This window comes from Sebastes fasciatus, chromosome 4 (genome assembly GCF_043250625.1).
Source record: "Sebastes fasciatus isolate fSebFas1 chromosome 4, fSebFas1.pri, whole genome shotgun sequence".
Lineage (NCBI taxonomy): Eukaryota > Metazoa > Chordata > Actinopteri > Perciformes > Sebastidae > Sebastes > Sebastes fasciatus.
This window is the reverse complement of record NC_133798.1, coordinates 19,742,066-19,763,743: the sequence shown is the minus strand read 5'-3', so window position 1 is coordinate 19,763,743 and position 21,678 is coordinate 19,742,066. Positions and strand designations below refer to the sequence as shown.

At 41.1% G+C, this 21,678-nt stretch overlaps 1 protein-coding gene across 30 annotated transcripts in view; it reads right to left on the bottom strand.

Annotated features, from left to right (window-relative positions):
- The window catches only part of LOC141766074 (pleckstrin homology domain-containing family A member 5-like), a 114,610-nt gene that overhangs the window by 62,489 nt on the left and 30,443 nt on the right, over positions 1-21,678 (bottom strand). Inside the window, exon 1 of one of the 30 annotated variants that reach the window (XM_074632543.1) lies at positions 1,210-1,588. The exons of 26 other annotated variants lie outside the window; for them this stretch is intronic. Coding sequence is in view for 2 of the 4 variants with exons in the window: in XM_074632550.1 (XP_074488651.1) it covers positions 15,227-15,242 (16 nt within the window). In the remaining 2 variants the exon portion in view is untranslated. Of the gene's footprint in view, positions 1-1,209; positions 1,589-14,846; positions 15,243-17,797; positions 18,042-21,678 lie in introns of those variants that run through there. 3 more of the 30 variants (XM_074632549.1, XM_074632550.1, XM_074632551.1) reach the window with 3 other exon arrangements.

The following is a 21,678-nucleotide window of genomic DNA, read 5'->3' as shown; positions in this document are numbered from 1 at the left end:
ATGAGGAACAGGTTCAACTGCTCTCTGTCTGTTTCCAGGAATTTTAGCATAAACCAAAAGATCAAAAAAGAAAATTCAATGAAATACACGTTGCTTAGCAGATCTAGAGGATGTGATCTGGTCTACATTTGGTTATTAAAGAGAGGACATAGTCTAGGTCACTGCGGGAGAGACAGTGGGCAATGCTATAATTACGACTTAACTGACTGTGATTAACAGATAAAAGCTTTTTAAGATCATCCAGAACCACACAGCTGATGCAAAGTAAGGGAATACAGTCATGGGGGTGGAAAAAAGTGGCTCACCAAGGCTGCTTATAGTAAAGTGATGGGCAACACTTCAGAAAAATGGAAATGCTGTTTCTAGTAACTGCAAACACTGAAGTGTTGCCCATCACTTTACTTTAAAATTGGCAGGAAAAGGCTCTCTTTTCTGATTGAGAATAGAAACTGCATCAAGACCAGACTGCACTGAAATTCAGGGGAAAAACAAGACTAAGCAGAAACTGATAAAGAAAGTCAAAAGTATTTCCCTCTAGGGGTTTTTGCGTTCACTGTTGTGGTCAGTTGCTTCAAAACTCCCGGGGCTCAGCTTTAACTGACCAACAGAATATGAGTTTTTAAAACTGAAATGAAAGATGAAGAATGTAATACTTGAATTGCAATTTCCTTTTTGGCATTGCAGGTCCAAAAGTAGAGCAGAGAAAGAGGTGCTTGTTACTGTACCTCAACAAGCATACTCAATTTATTTTAGAATGGATATACCTGAAACTAATTACAAAAGATATCACTAAAAAAAGGTCCACATACAGTAATGCAGCATTTATATGCTACTATAGGTGAACTCCAAGTATAGGGAATCCTCTAACTTGACAACACAGATGGTGCCTTGACAAAAGGGTTAACAAAATACACCAGTATCGGCTGTAGGCTACACCACAGTATGCTGCTGCAAAACACATTAAGCCATGTGAGGAACAAAACGCTGACTGGCAGCAAGATAGGAGCTGGTTATAGAGCTGCAATACACACACAAGGCAATCCCAGTCAGGAGCTGCATCCATCTAAACAGCCTTTTGATAGCAGCAACCATCACAATGAAACGCCTCAATCCTTATCGCGTTAAGAGCAGATCCCCCTCAGTGTGTGTGTGTGTAGTGTAATATATAGATGTCGCACACGTCGACAGCACTGCAGGTCTTTTACTTACAATGAAAAGATCCCATAAATGTCCAGGCAGTTGCGGCGAAGTCAAACGTGCAGGGAAAAAAAACACAAGGACACGTTGTATCCAAATGTGAACGAGTTTTCTTGTTACTTTGAAGAAAGAAGCGTGTGTTGTGAAGTGAAGTGCGCTCGGCTCGGTCCTCTGCTGCTGTCTGTGTGTCTGTGTGTGTTCACGGAGCAGGAGGAGCAGGAGGCTGACTGACTGCTGCGCCGCGTGGAGCCAGCAGTAGTAGAGACACACAGTGAAACCCGAGAGGAGACGCGATGATGTCACGGTCCGGATGTAAAGAAAGCAAGAAAGCAAGGTGGCCGGTGGCGCTTTTGTTATTCCGGCCCAGTTTCAATCCGGTCTCTCTCCACACCCTCCCACTCCGTGATGGACTGAACTCCACTCACACAGCTCAATGAAGCACCTTTCTTTAAAGCTGCAGTAGGTAGGATGGATTGGAGCAAATGTGATTAAAAAAAAGTTATTTTATAAAAAGGGTCACTAAGCAAGAAACTGTGTTTATTCCGAAGAAAGAACCACAGGGACCTGACCTGGGGGAAATTGCCTCTTTTGTGGAGGAGGGAATGACTTGTTTTTCTCGTAAAGATATGACTTTATTCTCGTAATATTACAACTTTTTTCTCGTAAAGATATGACTTTATTCTCGTAATATTACAACTTTTTTCTCGTAAAGATATGACTTTATTCTCGTAATATTACAACTTGTTTCTCGTAAAGATATGACTTTATTCTCGTAATATTACAACTTTTTTTTTTTTAAATAGTATGACTGGTCGGAGGTTCGAATCCGGCTTGGGGCCCTTCTGTTTTCCCCGTGTTAGCGTTGGTTTTCTCCAGGTACTCCGGCTTCCTCCCACAGTCCAAAGACATGCAGGTAAGGTTAATTGTTGACTGAGTGTGAATGGTTGTCTGTCTCTATGTGTCAGCCCTGCGATAGGCTGGCGACCTGTCCAGGGTGTACCCCGCCTTAGCCCAATGTCAGCTGGGATTGGCTCGAGCCCCTACGCAACCCCTAACGGGATAAGCGGTTGCAAATGATGGATGATGGATGGATGACTTTATTCTCATTAAATTACAACTTTTTTTCTCATAATATTAAGACTTTATTCTCAAAATCTCTCGAAGCTCAATTTTTTAAAGCCTGAAAACAGAGCCATGAGGAGGTGCAGAAGTCTAGTTTTCTCTCAGAACACTTGAATTACAATATGCTGAAAGGTTATTATGGAATTTTTGCCCAATGATGCCAAAAACGTTCTGCCTACTGAGGCTTTAAATAAATAGTATAAATAAATACAGTATTAATGCCAGAATAAACCAGAGTATTGCACAGTTGAAGATTATGATTGAGTTATAGCCGCTGATATGGGTAATAAAATAAATAAATATATGTTGTATATAGGCTATTGCAATCATATGAACATGCCCCATCGTTTTCTTTACCAGACAAGGGTATATTTGATCCTAAATACAACGGAACATTTAAGTTGTTAACGTCTGTATGATATTGGATGTCTATTTTAGTTTGAGAAGTTTTTGCTAATTGGTTTGGGATGGCACTTAATATGGTGGACCCTCCACGCAAACGTGCAAACGGAGTGGAAGTGGGTAGGTGGTGGATTGGAATTGGGCCTGCCTCCCAGCACAGCAAACAGAGGATGCACTCAGACACGCACAGGCCGAGAGACTAATGGTGTCCTGGTGACATAAATAATAAAATCACTACCGTACTTTCCTCTACAGTAGTCGCGCAGGATTTTTTTTTTTACAGGCAATTACAATTTTACAAACTCCTCCGCACGTGGAAGAAATGCATGGAAAAATATGGGACATTCCACCCCGAGGCGTTATTACAAAACCGCATGGCAGAACTGAAGTGACACCATATCCCAGATTTAAAGTTGTTCCATTGTTAGTGTGGGACTGTATCCAGGCAGGTCAATAATAGTATAACACATACATGAATTTGAGCTTTATTTCCTCAGTGAGCTATGTTATTTCTGGCTTGCATATGAATGTGAGTAGCTGCACCTCCCCTCAGCTCATTCTTCAGCAAGTCCTGACAAAGGGGGCATGTTGAAAAATGAACTGCACTGAGCTTCAAAAGGCTCATCATGAAAGTATTTTCATGATAAAGTTGTGGTGAATTTGTTGCAAAATATCGTTGCTACAGTTCAAGGGGTTGTAGGCTTCCATTCGTGTCCGTTCAAGTATACTGGAGCTATCGTGGTTGAAGCTTGTTAGTTTCAATAGGATGGAGTGAGAGAAAGAACTGAATATCAAGTAGGTTCAGCAGGGAGCCTGCAGCTATTGAAGACATGAAAGCCCGGACAATGACCTCGGCCCCAACCTAGAAGCCAAACAGCTCCTCCACTCATCAACCTGCTGGGTAGTCAATGGTGCAGGAAGACACCCAGAGACCGTCAATACGCTCTTAGTGGCTGCTTTTCTCTCCATGTTTCCTCCCTTTAGTGATACTTCAACATTTCTTAAGAGTGCACTGTAGCTCTCAGACTCATTAACAAAGACTGAACACAAATGCATTTTTATGGGTTGAAAAGAGCAAAGAGGCATTACGGATATTAACACCATCAGTAACTACCTTGACCAGCTCTACTACATTAATAATGCATCACGCTTCCTTTATAAAGCGGGGGAAGGGGGTGTACACTATATCAGTCCTTCATCTATCCTTGGTCCTCCTGGGAGGGCCACAAACTGGAGCTTGGAGCCAGGGGATATGACCACCACCTGGGGCACAGAATGGACACCATGCCCCCAGAGAAAGCAGAGAGACGGGGGGGAATTAGTATCTGGAGGATATGATATTTAGTGACCCAGTCCATGAAAGATGGCAAATAAGGAGCTTGTGCTCCAACTGCCATAAAGAAGGTGTCAGAGGGGAAAGGCAAAGCAAGCTGTTTAGCCATCTGCGTATGTGCCGTGTGTTGCCACAGGAGAGCATGTCTTTTTATTACAAGATTATTGAATGTACATTGGCTGTCAGCATCCAAATCAAACAACTGTCTACTGTTGTAAAGAAAATTATTTCCGCTGTCAAGCCCTTCACGTTGTTATAAAAAAAACAGGATATGGTGGTTACTATGGATATAGAACAGTAGATGTGCCAAAGGCTTTGTCCAAAATCACATACTACGCACTACATACTCAATATGTTTACTTTTGTTCAACATACTTTTGTGTAAATAACAGTAGTATGTATCTTTTTGGACGCACTGAGCAGTAATTTACGTCGTCACTTCCTGAGAGCCTCCTTGCCGGTTGGAGACGTGTAACCATGGTAACCCGTGTCAACCTCATGTGACCAAAACGACGCTTTGTGAGAATCAAAGTCTGAATTAATTTAAAATATGCTGAGCAACGTGAAATCTTATAATTACAGTTCAATTGAAGCGTTATTGACGTTACAGAGCTGTCCGTCAACGTCCGTTATGAACGTTGTCGTCACTACCGCATTGCATTGTGGGATATTTATGCCGCCGTAGTGTCCAGCGTTGCATACTGTAATATTTCACCGGAAATAGTATGCAATTCGCGTACTATTGGTTTCTTACCAAGGTTTCGGACATACTGAAATACCTCACATACTGTTTTAGCGTACTAAATAGCATCAATGCTGTTGAGCTAGCAATCAACTTTGACTTAGACCTCAGCTGGTCTGTTGCTTGGTAGCTAACAGTAAAGTTACCTAGTTGACTAACTAACTGTAGCTGTCGTTGACCCTTAAGTAAAAAATAAGTCTCTCATACTGACGTGTGTAAAGTGATGTGAAGCAGTTAGGTGATAACCAGTTGGTGCCCAAAGGTGGCGATTGTAAACAATACCCAGGTAACATGGCGGACGGTTATCCCACTAGTTATGACGTAATGTCGCATCCACTGTTTTATATCTATGGTGGTTACAGTCAAAAGTGCACCGGTTTCACAGGTTCACCGTGAGCTTCTTCAAAGTATTCCAGACAATGTTCCTCAATGCTAACTCATTGTAAGTCAGTCTGAGGGCGTTTGCTAGATGATTAAATAGCAAATGTCACCGTCACAGCCACCAAGCCTCCCTGACTTAGCCCAAGCATACATCTTCAGGCTGCGTTCAAAATCACAGATGCCGTAACTTAAATTGCCTCGTGGTTAAAAACGTCTTGTGGGGAGACCAAAAGCACTTGTGAAATCAGTCACGATCAACCCAGCAGCTGAGCATTTGTTCTGATTACAACTGTAGGCTATTTGTCGTAATTTCCTTTTTATAAATTAGGAAACATGCCAAGCTCAGGCTTAATAGTGGAAGAAAAATTGTCCTTAAACCAGCTCATCAGGCATTCAGTGGGAGTGGGAGACTACTGTTCCAAGAATCTGTTTAAGCGGGGTGTATGAGCACACCAAGGTCATACAAACTCTGTTTCATCTCAACTCAAAACTTAACTCCACTCCATTTTATGGCTACACACCATTAGGCTTTATGACAGAGTGAGGATAACATGGCGGGCAAGCTCAGATGTGTTGATGTTATCACAGCGGAGTGGTTGCTTTGGCTCCACCACTCCTGTCTGGCCATCAAAGCTCACGGTCTTGTAAAGTAACAATGCATTGTGTTTGAAGGTAGGTACAGAGACTATGAACAATAGCAACACCTGTACAACATAATGCAATCCAGTACGATAGCCCTGCAATATACAGTGCTACCTTTGAAAAGCTGATCATGTTCAATCTTTGTTTAGATAGGTGATGAGTCATCTCTGTGCTATTTTTTTTAGGCCACAGTTTGTTTTGAATAGTTATAAAGAGTTATTATGTGTTCCTGCCCCTTTTACATAAAAATGGAATAGTTGAGGTGTGTACAACACTAAACTGTATATAAAAAGTGGGCGTAGTCACTGTGACGTCACCCATTGGTTTGTGGACTGACATTTTGAAGCCTCAAGTTTGGCATTTTGGCCGTTGGCATCTTGTTTTTTTGCAACGAGAAATGACACAAGAGAGTGGTGCTTAGTACAACCGAATGCTGAATAATACATTTTTAGGCGACCAAAATGTTAAAAGTAACTTTCATGAACTGAACACACACTATGAAAGGGTTGAAGTTGTAAGACGAAAATTTTGACAACCCCCAGACCATACAACGGCGTGGTAGCGACCTGTCAATCACAAGCTAGCCACGCCCTGAAGCATACCCTGCTTTATGGTCTATTTTACTCTACATGGGACCATACTTTACTAAATGAACATCATGCTGTATTGAAGAAGACTTGAAACTAGCGATTGAGACCATAAACTCATGTTTACAATGTTTACCGAGGTAATAAATCAAGTGAGAAGTAGGGTCATTGTTTCATAGATTTTTTTCTCCCTTTGCACCCAGAGGAGTCGCCCCCTGCTGGCTATTAGATATAATGCAAGTTTAAGCCACTCTCGCATTGGCTTCACTTTTCTAAACCCGAGTTTCCAACTGGTACAACATGCCGTGCTAATTAATGTACTGTTGTGGTGTGGTTTCTAAAAGCATTCGTACATTGAATTGCATAATAGTCTTGTGCATCAAAAAACACTGAATCCATAGGGTGGTCTATGAAGCTGAGAAAACCCTTCTCCTATACTGTACATTGTAGCAATTATCAATGAGCAATAGAGCATCTCTCTTCAGCTACAGTTTGCACTAGAGGCTCCATCCGGTTCTCAGCTGACAGATGCCGAGGAGAAGCTTTCAGACTCATTAACTGCCCACACAGAGTCACAGAGAGACGGGAAGGGAGAGGGAATCGCTAAGTGTTCACATGTTTATCCTCTCTCGGAGGATCCTCTCCTACCTGCCCACTCGCTCTCGTCTCCGACTCTTTCCTCTCCTACCTACGCTCCCACGCTCTCTCTCCTTTGTCGCTGAGGTGCAGGTGTTCTTAACAGCTACAGGTACAGTACACTGGCTGCAAGCAACAGTCGCCTGAGGTCGGTGGTGAAGAAAAAGGCAGCCGAAATCAGAGCGTTTGCCAGCACTCTGCAGGGGCCTCTGTTCCAACTGAGCCATGGCGAAAGAATACTGCATGCATAAACACTTCCAGCTTGTCTTCAGGGAGCCAGTGAGTAGATGGGCTGAAATGGCCACCCTCTCTTGGTGCGCTCGTGTGTGAGTGTATAGGGGAAGGGGGTGTCTTCTGCTCCAGTAATTAGCTGTGTGTGTCAAATGGAGCTGAAAAACAACAACAGACTCCTTGGTGCCTGAGCGGTCATTATCCACAGACAAAAGACCAAGAAGTAGTCACTCCAGAGACATCAGTGAGTTGGAAATATTACTTTTTTTTCTCAACAGAAGACTTTGTAGAGGTCAATACATATACAATGGATATATCAGGGTTCCATGTTAATGTTTTGTTGGGTCAGAAATTTACTTGCCCCTTTATTAGCAGTTATCAAATAACAACAAAGTTCATTGTCATGTTTCATCTAGATTTAAGTTATTGAATCTGGAGTTTCACCCACATCCACTAACACCACCTAACTAAACTCCTGTTTCTAGAATAATTAAAATGCTCGCTTGCGCTTCAGATCATAAACTTTGTCTTTCAGGCCGCCATTTTCTCGCGAGTACCCAATCGGTATTACAACTCTCAACAGATATGAGAAAGAAGCGAGACGGCGAGCTAATCCATCATCAGCTCCAGAAAAAAAATATTTCATTCTTCTTTTTACCAATGAGTTGCTTGATTTACTAGCCCTACGTGGCATTTTACTTGCCCTGGGCAAGCGGACAATCCTTATTGTTGAGCACTATATATTAACATATTAACATCAGATGCATCTGATGTTAATATGTTAATATATAGTGCTCAACAATAAGGATTTGTGAACTTGTGTTTACGACATGGGAAGTCGTGTACACAATATGCTTGGCATTCAAGTGGTTAAGTCGTGAGAACACCGCTGCTAAGCAACGACAATATTAACGTTACTTTCAGCGTCTAGAAGCCACAGAGGCTAACCATTTAGCAAGATAGCAAGCATGTAAATAACATAATGTAGTAAATGCAAAGGCATAATGAAGGAAAAAGATGAGACCGTTGGGAATATCAACATTTTCCTCAGACATATTATAAAATTACAAAGAAAAACAATATACAACTAAAATTACAATATATTCACTTATTATGTACCAAAAAAAATGAACTTCCATGATCTCTGCCATTTCTGACAACGTCAACAAACACGTCACAACTCGTGAACGCGGAGCTTTCAGAAACTTTCCACTAGAGGGGTTCATTAAGGAGTCTTCTCTTGAACACGGTAAACACGACCCCATTTGAAGGCACCAATAGTCATTTTTATTTGTAAAGTGAATTCTGGAATGAAACACTAGATAGCTTGAAATACATCCAAAGGACTTCTAGCTAATTTATGACGAGGCATGGCATGCTCCAGGGAAGATACCAGCCACGACTGATGCCATCTAACATGATTCCCAAAGAACAGAGCAGCAGAAAGAAACCTCTTGAGCCGTTTCCGTCTCTGCAACGGAGATAAGGTTGTTGGGAATTGAGAAATCTCAGCACAAGACAGGTTTTATTGTCTGAATTGACAACAGAGATGGAAACGCTTTCATCTCTGTTGTCAATTCAGACAATAAAACATGTCTTGTGCATTTGATAGTGAACTGAAAGACACCTAAAATGACTCTGACCACTGTATTGAATGAAAAGGTCGGCCTGGATGACTCTAAGTTTATTTTTCAAATGTCCTTCACAGTACACAGAATGTAAAGGCACAAAAGACAGATGATAAGTGAGTGCTCTCAACAGTTGTATCCATGACTCTTTACACCAAATGCCTTTTTTGGAGGGATATAATGAGAGGAAAAGGTGTTTACACTAGCACGCTGAAGAAAATACTAATTAGAAAGAGATCAAAAGGAATGTGGCTGATTTTGCAGCGGCTAACAAAATGGACCAATCAATGAGGAAGTCAAACTCACAGTCCCCCCCGGCTGCCAGGAAGTTTAGGAGAGCTGAATCCTCTCGTGAATTACAACACCCCACTGACCGTAATTACATGAGCATGCCACAAAAACGCTGTGCTAATGACACATTGAAAATCGATAAAGCTGTTTCTAGGATCTGTCTCATGCAAGCACAAGAGCAGATATGCTAGTTGGAGGCGCAGGCGACGTGCAGTCCTGGGAGTACGCCAAGATGTAAGAGTCACAAGAGGGATGAAGCAAAAGAGTGGGAGGAAGATTAGGCCTGCAGATCAGTGAACCCGCAGAGTTGTTCAAGCACAATGACCCGGGAGGTTGACATCACAGAAGGTCAGGCGGAGAACAGAGGGGTCGGACAGACTCGCTTCACTGCTCTGGCTGCTTTGTGAGCCTTGGCAGCACTGACAGTCACAAATTCCAAAGTTTGTTTGCAAGTCAAAACACCAATAGGGATGCGCTCTGGCATGAGCCCTCACCCAGCCCAGCCCCCCTTCAACACAACTCAGCCAGCTCATGGCTGCTTGCTGAGAGGCTCGACTCTATTTTCCCATTAAATTCAGTATCAGCAAAAAGGGTACAGCAGAGGCTCCCGTCTCCAGTTGTCCGAGAAATATCCATAGATGCATGATCTCGGATAATAAAACTGACAGCATGGGCCTGTCAACTTTGTGTTTACAACACAGAGGCAGCACAAAGGTAATTATATGGTTATGAATAAACACAGCGTCAATATGAGGGGCTTCAGTTTTGCAGAATGATGAGATAAGCATGTTATGCTGGGTCCTGCAAAAAAACTCATAAAAAACTGTTGGAATCTGATGAAGTCACATAAATGGTAAGCTCTGCGGCTAGCAGAGAAAGATAAAAAAAAATTGGCACTGCATATGAATATAAGAGGAGGTGTTATTGTGCATACATTACAGCACTAACACTGCAATTACACTGGAAATTAGGTCTCTGCTCCCCATTGCCCTACAGTAGACACAGTATCCACAAATTATCTGCCACCATTTGTCCTGCAGATATCATATAATACGAGTTAAATCCAAGTCAGCCATTAATTTGAGTGGGTTAACATGCAACGACTGACCTGATGACGCACCCCCTGACATGGGTTGAATGCAGTTTGGAGACTAATGAAGCTTATAGCGTAAGTTCAGTCAGGAAGACCCTGTTTGCGCTGTCATTCATTCTCAACTCTATCTGTCTCTCTCTCTTACTGGCTCATACTCTATCAGCTGACTACGGGCATTTCACTCTTAGGTAACCAACCAGATTCTGCCATAATCTCCCTGAGCCAATCATATCGTTGCTATCAAATTTTTAAACTGTTCTCCTCTCTGCTGCTGTCAGTTGTCATTGCAGTACGAACCAATGCAACCCACCTCCACCCGATCACCTCTGGTCTTCATCATATTCAGTGCCCAGTCCTGCTCCACATCCCTTCATTGGATCTTCAGCAACTCCCTTCACGGCATCACCCACTTTAATATACTGTACTACGTCACGATGGAGTCTAATCGCCAAAGACTTTGCACTATTCATCTTATGCATCATGTCATAAATTATTGTTCGTTCGAAATGGAGTCTCTCCTGATTGAACTCATCTTCAGCACAAGCAGGCAGAGAGAGAGCTGAAATTGAGACGTTAGTTGGTAGTGTACATGTTATTCTGTGGGTTTGCAGCAACGTACGCAGAACTACAATTACAGACTCAAGACTGAACAGTAATGACAAGGGATTAACCTGTGAAAACAGTAACTGGGTCAAACGTGGGTTGACAATACATTCATTGGACCAGTTCAGTAGATGTGTCTGTCTCTCATATGAACTGGGTGTATGAGAACATGATGGTGGCGTACTTTATATTCACAGTAGACATAAATTGTTTAATAATGCATTGAGATGAAGAAAATCAAGAACTTGGACGTAATTCTCAAGTCGTCTAATGAGAGGATTGTAAAATTCACCACTTAGCTGAAGACATTGGAGCTTCAAAGAATAATCAATCTGCTTTTTTTGACAATTAATTAATCAGTTTGAGCCATTTTTTGATGAAAATAAAGTAAAAATTCTCTGATTCCAGCTTCTTAAATGTGAACATTTTCTGGTTTCTTTACTCCTCTATGACAGTAAACTGAATATCTTGGAGTTGCGGACAAAACAAGACATTTGATGATATCATCTTGGGCTTTGGGAAACACTGATTGACATTTTTCACCATTTTCTGACATTTCATAGAGCACACAACTAATTGATTAATCGAGAAAATAATCGACAGATTAATCCATCCATTCCCCTTGGGCTTCTCATTATTATAATTGTTATTATTATTATAATTATCATTACATTAATTATGTTCCTTGCTCATTTATCTATTTAGCTATTTCCTTTCCCATGCTCTCCCTTAGTAAACTACCTTTACTACTGATTTATTTCTTATTTTTTCTCCTCTCTCCATATATCCACCCTAAAGATTAATCCATCCATCCATCCTTTATCTGTAACAGCTTGTCCCATTCAGGGTCGCGTGGGAGGGGGGGCTGGAGCCGATCCCAGCTGACATTGGGAAAAGGCGGGGTGTACACCCTGGACAGGTCGCCAGACTATCACACGGTTGACTTATAGAGACAGACAACCATTCACGCTCACATTCACACCTACGGGCAATTTAGAGTCAACAATTAACCTAACCTGCATGTCTTTGGACTGTGGGAAGACACCGGAGAACCTAGAAACGAGGCGACAGTGCTAACCACTGCAACACCATGCAGCCCGACAGATCAATTAATCAACATGAAAATTATTGTTAGCTGCCTTAGAAGACATTACCGTTGCACAACCATATAGTCTATGCAAAAAACACACCACGCCAATACTAAAATAACTCTGAATGCATGACAAACTGTGGCATCTTATTCACAGTGGTGAAACACAACAGTGAAACTACAAAAGACCCTTTCAAGGCCACTCACACTTCCTCCAGATAAATGCTAACTGTCAGACCTCACTCACTCTCAGCTTCCACAGAGGACACATAAAAAAGATACACACAGTTCATTGTGAGCCTAATGAACGTGTCAACTCTTGTGTTTGTGTGTAATGAGGCTGTTGGGAGTGGATAATGTAGGCCACGGTGCTGATTTGATAGAGCCAATAACACCGACCCCATCCACATACACGGGGAGCCTCCGTAACCAGCTACAAAACTGATGATTATACAGCAGTGGAGAAGCACAGCGCAGCATGTATCATCTGCCCTTCAAGCAGCTCATTTCCCTTCTGAGATAACGCTGTGGTTTCAGATTTATTATGGAGAACAGCCTTCAGATGCAGAATCAGCTTCTGTTGCACAAATGTTTACTATATGCAGTACAGCAATAGAGCTGAGACACACTTTATGCTGTGAATGTGATCGACTCTGCTCCGCCAGACCTGAGGCAATGTGTGTCTGCATGTCATAAAAGATTAGTTATGTATCCAACCACAAAATAACATTGATCTCCCTTCAAAACAATCAGAACTTTATCTTCTCAGTGAATGACATCAGATTTCCATTCATCACAGCCAAGAAAGCAACCTACTGGCTCTAAAGGCCCCTTTTTCTTTCCCCTCTCACGACTACCTCCTTCATTGCTAAAGAGTGGAGTGAAAACTGTCTATTCAACACCATCATCACCCCGCAATAAAAAGGCTGAAGTTTTATGACATCCAGTTATTTGAAGACCAAGCTAATTGCCTAAATGCAAATGAATGTGAACAAAGAACTGAAATGGTGAAGAATTTCTTTTGAATGAGTTAGTCACAGCCCCAGAATGGCTTCAGCAGGTGCAACTGCATACTGGGACTAGATGAGAGTATTATTAGTTGAGAGAGTGAGAGTCAGAGGTGGTGTAAGGTAATAGCAAGGTAGCAGCAATGGCTATTGTAGAGGCCTGAGGGAGGGATGTGTCTTGTATTTCTCTATGTGCTGTTGTAGCTGTAACTGTTGGTTCATCATACACACTTTTAAGTACAAGTTTAAAAGTGCAACAAAATGATTTATATTCATTATAAAGCTCTTAAAAATTAAAAGTCTATGAGAGAGATACTCACTGTGCCCCAGTTCTATGGTACCTACCACTGTAATAGTAAGCAGGTTTTGTTTGTAATAGTTTATATGATAAAATATCATGACACTATGATACTGAAACGATTTTTCCCCCACCCTTAATAATTTCCTGTTAATGCCAAGCTGGTAAATGGTATGTTGATTGCTTGTATACTAATAGAAAAAAACAGTATACTATAAAGATTAGTATAGTACATATATACCGTTTTTTTTTTTACAGTATTTAAAATGTAATGAGGACACAGAGACTGTGACAGCCTTGTGGCTGAGCTCCTCCTCCTGCTCTCTGTGTTTTTTCCTTGTATTTTAGCCACATGTTGTGATGGGAGGGGGTCACCTTACCTCCTATTATCCACCTGGGTTGGCCACGCTATTTAAGCTCACTCTTCATCCTGTCTCTCTCTCACCATCATCACCTCCTGTCTTGTTGTTGTTGTTTTTTCCAACAAAATACCACATAACCACTCAACAAGGCAGACAGATCTGAATTACAGACTAGATTTATTTTTATTAAAGTTGCTCTATATGATATCCGGAGCATTAATATAGCAGCAAACAACTATTTGCTATGTAAGGATATACAGGAGTAATGTCTTGAAGTCTCTCTCTCTCTGTGTGAGTGTGTTGTAATCAGAGCTTCTCCTTGTTTTGTTGACATAGCCGGGCCGGCCACACATGCCTTTTAGTGCATGTTTGTCTATGTGAGCGCGCCCCACAGGCTAGCTCGCGGCCGCTTCTCTGCACTGCTCTCATATGGCGGTTACATCTGATAACGCCGTCCCGACCGACAGGTAGCACCAACCCTCTGATTCCCCCCCCAGGTTAACACTGTTAGCTCTGTCAGCACTTTTTGCCGTTGTTTCCACTGTTAGCGCTTTTAGCATCGTTAGCTGAGAGCCGCTGGCTCGTCCGTTTCCATATTGAGAGCCATGCAGATGCAATAGAAATGCTCCCAATCTCGCATTTAGCACCTTTAAGTTAGTTTAGTTTTAGTTCTGATTAAAATACAGCTGAAACCATTGGATAATTAACCTGCAACTATTTAGATAACCAATTCAATTTTGGAGTAATTTTCAAGCAAAAGTGCCAAACATTACATCTCAAATGTGAGGATTTACTGCTTTTCTTTGTCTTATGTAATGGCAATTTTCTCACATTTTACAGACCAAAAGATGAATTGATTAAACTTCAAAATAGTCAGCAGAAAATCAATAATGAAAATGACAATAATAGTAAACACTCTTGCATCCTGTGTGATCTCCCTCTTTGTTTAAAGCTCATTGAGCCTGTGCTGTGTCAGACCCTCAGAGAGACAAAGTAGTGGTACAGTAGTATAAGTAGATAGCCTTCAGCAGTGCTGAGCATGCTCAGTAGGCCTGCCAGAGGGCCAGGCTCCTGCTTTGGCCTACTTCTGATAAAACCAATAATGTCATGGAAAGTTTCTTTGCAGAGTGTGTGTGTGTGCGTGGTTATGTGTGCGTGTGTGTGTGTGTGTGTGTGTGTGTGTGTGTGTGTGTGTGTGTGTGTGTGTCACTCTGACAGAGAGTGTGTGACAGAGAGGAGCGTGTGTGGCCTCAATATAGGAGAAAAATCCAATCTCATCAACCACAACCACAAACAAATAATACCACCCTTGGTGATGGGCGTTATTGATCTGTCTATCATCCAGATTTTTAACAGGCAAAGATATGGACATACTGTAGTTGGGGGGAAAAGCCACAACCGCAACTGCAGCTGAGGGAAAAAGACTTTAATTCCAGATCGACAGAGAGATTGAGAGAATGGCAGCACTTAACTGACACAGTAATGAAATGCAATAAAGTATCTGTTAAGCTCTAGTTCCTCCAGTCCCCAGGCACAGATAGCTGCTAGCGTGAGCAGAGAGACGGGCCAGCACTGCCTCGCTCAGACATCGGTCCAACTGATTATAGAAAAGATGACCAACAGAAGTGGGTCAGCCATGAGAGTGACAGAACGAGATACTTTGAGAGACAGAAAGAAAGCGAGCGCCACAGGAAGTTCATGGAAATGTGCAGTGTACGACTTCAGAAAGTTATCCGTGTTGGAGATTGGAAGGTTTGTGGAGTAAACAGTGTTTGTTTACACCTAAAAGACAGAGCCTGTAATCACCCAGGGCGATACTTACTGCGACATGAGCGCTACCTTACAATCACATGTATATTTGGTGATTACAATCATCATTTTCTCAGGCCGTTTTTTTTTTTTTTTTTTTACCAGATGAGCTCTCTATCAATAAGCGCAAAAACACTCATCATGTGCTGTGGATTGTCAAATATAATCATCTTCAGGCTGCAGGAAAGCAAACAGCAGATGACTATACAAACATTGGAGAGAGCACATGTTCCAGTTCGTGTCTACAGTTTCAGTCATGTGAAAAATGAGTGCTTTAAAAAACAAATGAAGTTACCTAATCAGTTCTACCTTAGGTGAACTTTCTGATTGTTATCTTTGCTGTGCATTAACTCTGTTAGATGCATAATACTGTATTAGTAGGGGTGGGGGGCAAAAATCGATACAGCATAGTATTGCAATATTTTGAGCGGCAATATTGTATTCATACACCATCATCAAGTACCGATCTTTTATTATTAGGGCTGTCAAAGGTAACACGATAATAACGCAAATTTGTTTTAACGCCACCAATTTCTTTAACGCATTAACGCAACTTGCGATTTTTAGGTTATAGCGGGCTCAGTTTTAAAGCTAGAGTGAAGATACTGGCATCATATGGAACTAGAAAACCTAAAGAATCCATTGGTACCAACAATGTTTATTAGCTTGTTGTGAAGGAGGGTAAATAACATTTCAAACTTGCGCAAAATTTTGGCGAGGAAAAACTGTCACGGACATTTTCAAAGGGGTCCCTTGACCTCTGACCTCAAGATATGTGAATGAAAACTCTGAGGTGAACAGAGTGAAAACTGTATCTTATTAGATAAAACATATGTTGACAAACTGCATAATTTGCAGTTGAAACAAAGGTAATAAATCACAATATATCAATATACTCAGCATATTGCAAAATGTTTAAAATGGTGACTTAAGTATCGTGATAATATCGTATCGTGGGGCCTCTGGTGATTTCTTCCCCTGTGTATTAGCTAAGCCAAGTAAAATGGCACTGCAAAAGATTAGCAATAAAACTTAACAGAAGAAGTTCTGCACAGTCACAAAACCCGGCAAAAATACAATCGCTGAATGCTGGATCCTTGAAGAAATGGATTGGCTACAGCTTCAAAACTCCAACCTGACTGCTGTCTCGTCAGCGGGCCCAATCCAAGCAGCGGTGAACTTGAAAAACACTGTCACAGGACATGATTGCGCCACACTCGCAGGGAGTCATATGCATTTAGTTTCATAATGGCATTTTAGATATTTCTGTCTGTCAACTGGCTTCAAAATAATGTGGGGAGAATAACTTACTTACTGTATTTGTACCTCATAAGCACTTGAGTGGCTAGTTCGTACCTGCCGGCTATTTTTAGTGCACGGTGCAGATAAACTTGTGAGTGCTAATAAATAAAATAAGCGTACAGGGCCTAAGTGCATCCCGAACTTTGTCTCCACTGAACTTCTCCCATCTTGATGTGACACTCCGATATAACAGCCTGTTAATCCACATTTGAAATGGGGCCAATCAATGCCACTCTACAACAAGGGCTGGGCGTGTGCAAGGGGGACGGCACAGCTGACAAATTGAGGACAGCCTTCAGTGCTGGGCAGTCAACTGAGTCAGTGACTCAATCCAATGGGAGTTTGGCACATTCATGCATCGTTCCTCTTGTCATCTACCCTCATATTCCTCATTCAGACCAACAACGTCTAATTCTGACTTTACAGCATGAAGTCGAATTTGTAAGGCTTTGAATTTGGAGGACATCATCTCTGAGAAAGTCTAAAGTATTTCCCATAATTGTATTTGCACTGACACATCAAAGGGAGAGGCCAGATTTGCATCACATTTACAGGGAGTGTCTCCTCTTTGGTCCCCCGCTGCTGGCTTTGTAGGTGCAGCTGCATTACTCAAATCCTCCGAGCAAAAGAACAACAAGCTACCTCTGTCTGGATTTAAATCCGGCTCAACCCGCCTACAACCAAGCAGTCAGGTCCAGCTTATTCACAATGACCGTGTAGGGATGATATTGTTTCATATAAACATGAAAATCTGTTGTAAATTTCTCGGCTGCACTCCCTCCTGGTTATAGCCCTCTCTGACCAACAGCTGCATGTGTCAGGTGCAGAGTTATAAGGGGTCACAAAGGCAATGCATCAACTTCCTGACAAGCACATAGATTAGAAGAAGAAGGGAGGGAATTACTTGGAAAGACAGGAGAGAGAGAGAGACAGAGTGAATTGGGTGAATGGTTCAACCTGGCTGACTGAGCTGCAAAAACAAAACAAAAAACTAAAAGGAAAAATGCTGCCCGTTTAGAAACTAGACAGAACTGCAAAAAAGATTCATCAGGAACTGTTCCTTCAGTAGCATGGGCCACATGCACAGGGCAATTTCCATAAAAAATTAGTTCACAACTGTGTGAGAAGCTGTGAACGGTAAGACAGTAGGAAGAAATGTTCCCTGTTGGACACCACGCTCTTCTGTAAACACCTCAAGGTGAAATGCGCCCAGTCATCCTCCTACTCCTGGCAGAGGCAAGGCTTTTTATTTTCTAAGTGAAACATGTATTTAAGTGCCACTTACCTGGATTGACGGTGCACACAAAGTGGGGGCGAGGAGAAAAGAGAAAACAGGAAATGTGCTGTTAGTAAGAGTGCACAACATTGTCTAAGATGTACTGTAAACCCCTCCTCTCACACACACTAACAAATTTGTGAATCCATTTTGCACACACTCTGTAACAGAAGTATATCTTTTAATGGAGGAAATATTATAATTATAATTACACAGAGATGCTATGCTATGTTATGGCCAAAACCCAACACTGCCCTCCGATGGCAACAATCGTTAGTTACACAAAATATCTACAGCACAGTAGAAAATATGACAAACATTAAATATAACAACATGATCACATGACTCCCAATAAGAATAAGTAACAGAACTGCTAAAAATAATTCATACGACTTTGGGAGAAATGGATGGAGTCAGATTAGTCTCAATATTAATGAATGCACACAGAAGGATTCACAAATGTATTTTGTGATTTATATATAAATGACTCTCTCCGCAAACATATTTTTCAATGCACACAAAAATAGTTAAAATTGTATAAAAAAATCCACATATAAAAAAAGGTTCACAAATATGTTTCTGATGCACACACAAATATTTCTTGTTTTGAATAATTGCAATATAAATCCACACGTGTATTTAAAAGTATTTTTCGTCAAAAACATATCTGGATGTTGTTACATTTATATTTATATTGAACCTGCATTTACAATCTGCTTGTCATTTGTGAACTTCATTGCATTTTTGTGTGGATTTTTAGAGACTCCCCTGACGTCTCCCGATCCACAAATGCATTTTAGAATTAGCATAGAAATGGTTTCAGTTCACTAAGGGTGTGCAACCACAAAAAATATACATAAAATCCACTGATATGAAAACAGTTTACTGATACCAGCTTCTAAGACTTAAGTAAAAATAATGAAATCTGTGCTAAAACAACTCTATATATTAGACTCTCCATTGAATCAAAGTGACAACACAGACCTCCTTTCTTCTTGGACCATGTTATGCTACATTGAGGCCCTCTGCTGGCTAAAATCAGTAATTACACTCAGTTAGCAAAATCACTAATAGCACACAGGCTGACATCTGGTCTTAATCTCAATGCTTATTTCTCACTTTCAGCCGCACAGTCAGCTACCCCTGCAGCTGGAAAAGGATACAAAGAAAAGCCCTTTCTGGAGACGAGCAATGGAACGCATGCAGGCATAAACAATTAACCCCACATAACAGGAGGCCCGGGATGATCTCAGTAAATCTATGCATATTCATCAAAGAAATCACAGAGAAGGAGATTTGTGAGCGCAGCTGCTTGACTGTTAAGACGCGTCTATGTTTAGGAGAGAAGGCTTACAGATAGAAAGACACAAAACCAAAGCAGAAATTAGACTCTTTTTTCCTATCCAATACCAGCGTCTTGCTTACTTTCAGCCATGAGTGCCCACACTAATCCACACATTAAATGCAAAAATCCCATGTTCCCATGTTCCATGGTTATTTTTGTCAAACATACAAAATTACAGTACAACAGGACATGACATAAACAGATAGAGATCATCTTTATGAATTGTTATATTAAATCTGCAGTAGGCAGAATACTTTTGGCCTCATTGGGCAGAAATTCCATAATAACCTTTCAGCATATTGTAATACAAGTGTTCTGAGAGAAAACTAGACTTCTGCTCCTCCTCATGGCTCTGTTTTCAGGCTTTAAATAATCTAGCCCGTGACGGGAGACTTTGGCCAATCACAGGTCATTTCCTATTGGCTGACGGAGGGAGCTGTCAATCATATGCAAACTAGTGTCAAACGGTCAAACTAGTCTGCGCTGATCAAATATGAATCAATATTCTGTTACTGTAATGCCTATTTCTCTCCTCAAATGTTTTCAGAAACATCTTGTAGTGTACTGTTTAGCTGTAAAATGAGAAAGTTTGCTCTGGCTGGTGGCCCGGTGCTTGGTATTTCATCAACTGATCTCAACATGGCATTACTAGTAACAGAATATTGATTCATATTTGATCAGCACTGCCTAGTTTGACCGTTCAATTGGAGTTCACGGGGAGCACCAGGGGACACCGGAGGACACATGATGTTTTTCAGTCTCATGCACTACTGTCAGGCTACAGTAACAGTTTTATAAAAATAATGTTTTTTAATCATATTTGCTCCATTTCTACCCACTGCTGCGTTAAATAAGTATGTAGTTAAGTACCGTACTTACAATTACAAACTTATCTTGGGACTTGTATTTTTGCCTGGCCAATGCAAACCAAATCAAAAATAATACGACTGGTATTTGAGAAGCTATTGTTGTATCAGACCGGAGCACAAACTAGAGGCAACATACGTTGGGTCTTCTGACGTAAACCTGAGATAAAGGGTTTTATTCTCATTCTTTTACACACTCATACTCTCCTGCATATTTAACTCCCACAGAGGCACAGAGATTATTCAGATCAAAGAATAGACAAATGTTTAAAACTCAATGAGACAATGTCAGAAACTAAACTTTGATCAAAGAATAGCCTACATTTAATTTTTGAAAATATATTCTATCAAATGAGGAAACCTCAGAATAATTCAGATCAAAGTGCCTTTCATCTCTGTGCTGCACACATACTGTAGATGTGCAACTCATTCTGCTAATGGCTGGGCTGGAGGAAATATAACAGCATCAGGGCTTAATACTAACTCTTAAAAGTGGTTGCCAGGCTGGCAACCAGGCGTCAGCTTTCGGTTGCCCAAACTGAAAATATGGTTGCCAATTTTAGTCCCCTTATATTTTGAGTAATGAAGAGGCTATGCAGTTATACGTGAGCTTAGTAATGAAAATGTGACATAAAAGAATAAAAGCTTTATTATAGTAACCGAACAAAATTCTTTGTAGTTTGTGTTTAATCGGATACTTTTACTACAAATTACAATTGCTTACTTGTAGGGCTGCCCCCTCTTATCAATCAGTCGATTATTGGTTGTTTTGGTCTTAGTTGACTAAGATTTCTTTAGTCGATTAGTCATTTTTTATGCTTTTTTCATGCTGACTGACTTATTTCCAAGAAATGTATGATCACATCTCTGGAAAAGATTGGAAGTGGAGCTTTTGTGTGATTCTTTGTGGAGAAACTCAGTTTTACAGATCTGCTGAATCAACTAATCAATAAGTTGACAAAATGATATGAGTGTTAGCCGACTTCTTTGGTGAAGGACAGCCCTACTATCTGTTCTTTCCCTTTCAAATCTTGTTTTTCTGGACCTTTGTGCTGATTCCCACCACAGAACCATTGGTCCTTCAGCATTGAAGTCCTGAATTGTAGGCTCCCTCAAGTGACACCAACATCCCCTTGTCCATCATCTCTACTTTCAAAGACGACCTCCAACCTGTCTTGATTCTGCTTAGATAGCTGAATCCCCTCTCACATACAGCTGAAGAGACTGGGAGAGCCAACACCACATCATGTAGCATCAGAATGTGGACAATAACTACTGTATATACAAATATTTATTTATTTTGGGGTTCACGTTTTTCTGTTTGCTCTCCCTATATTTTATATGATAAAAAGTGGTTGCCACTGATGCAACGAGGCAACTGTTACTGTCGAGCCCTGAGTAGAGCTGCAAAGATTCTTCCATTTAACAATAAGTT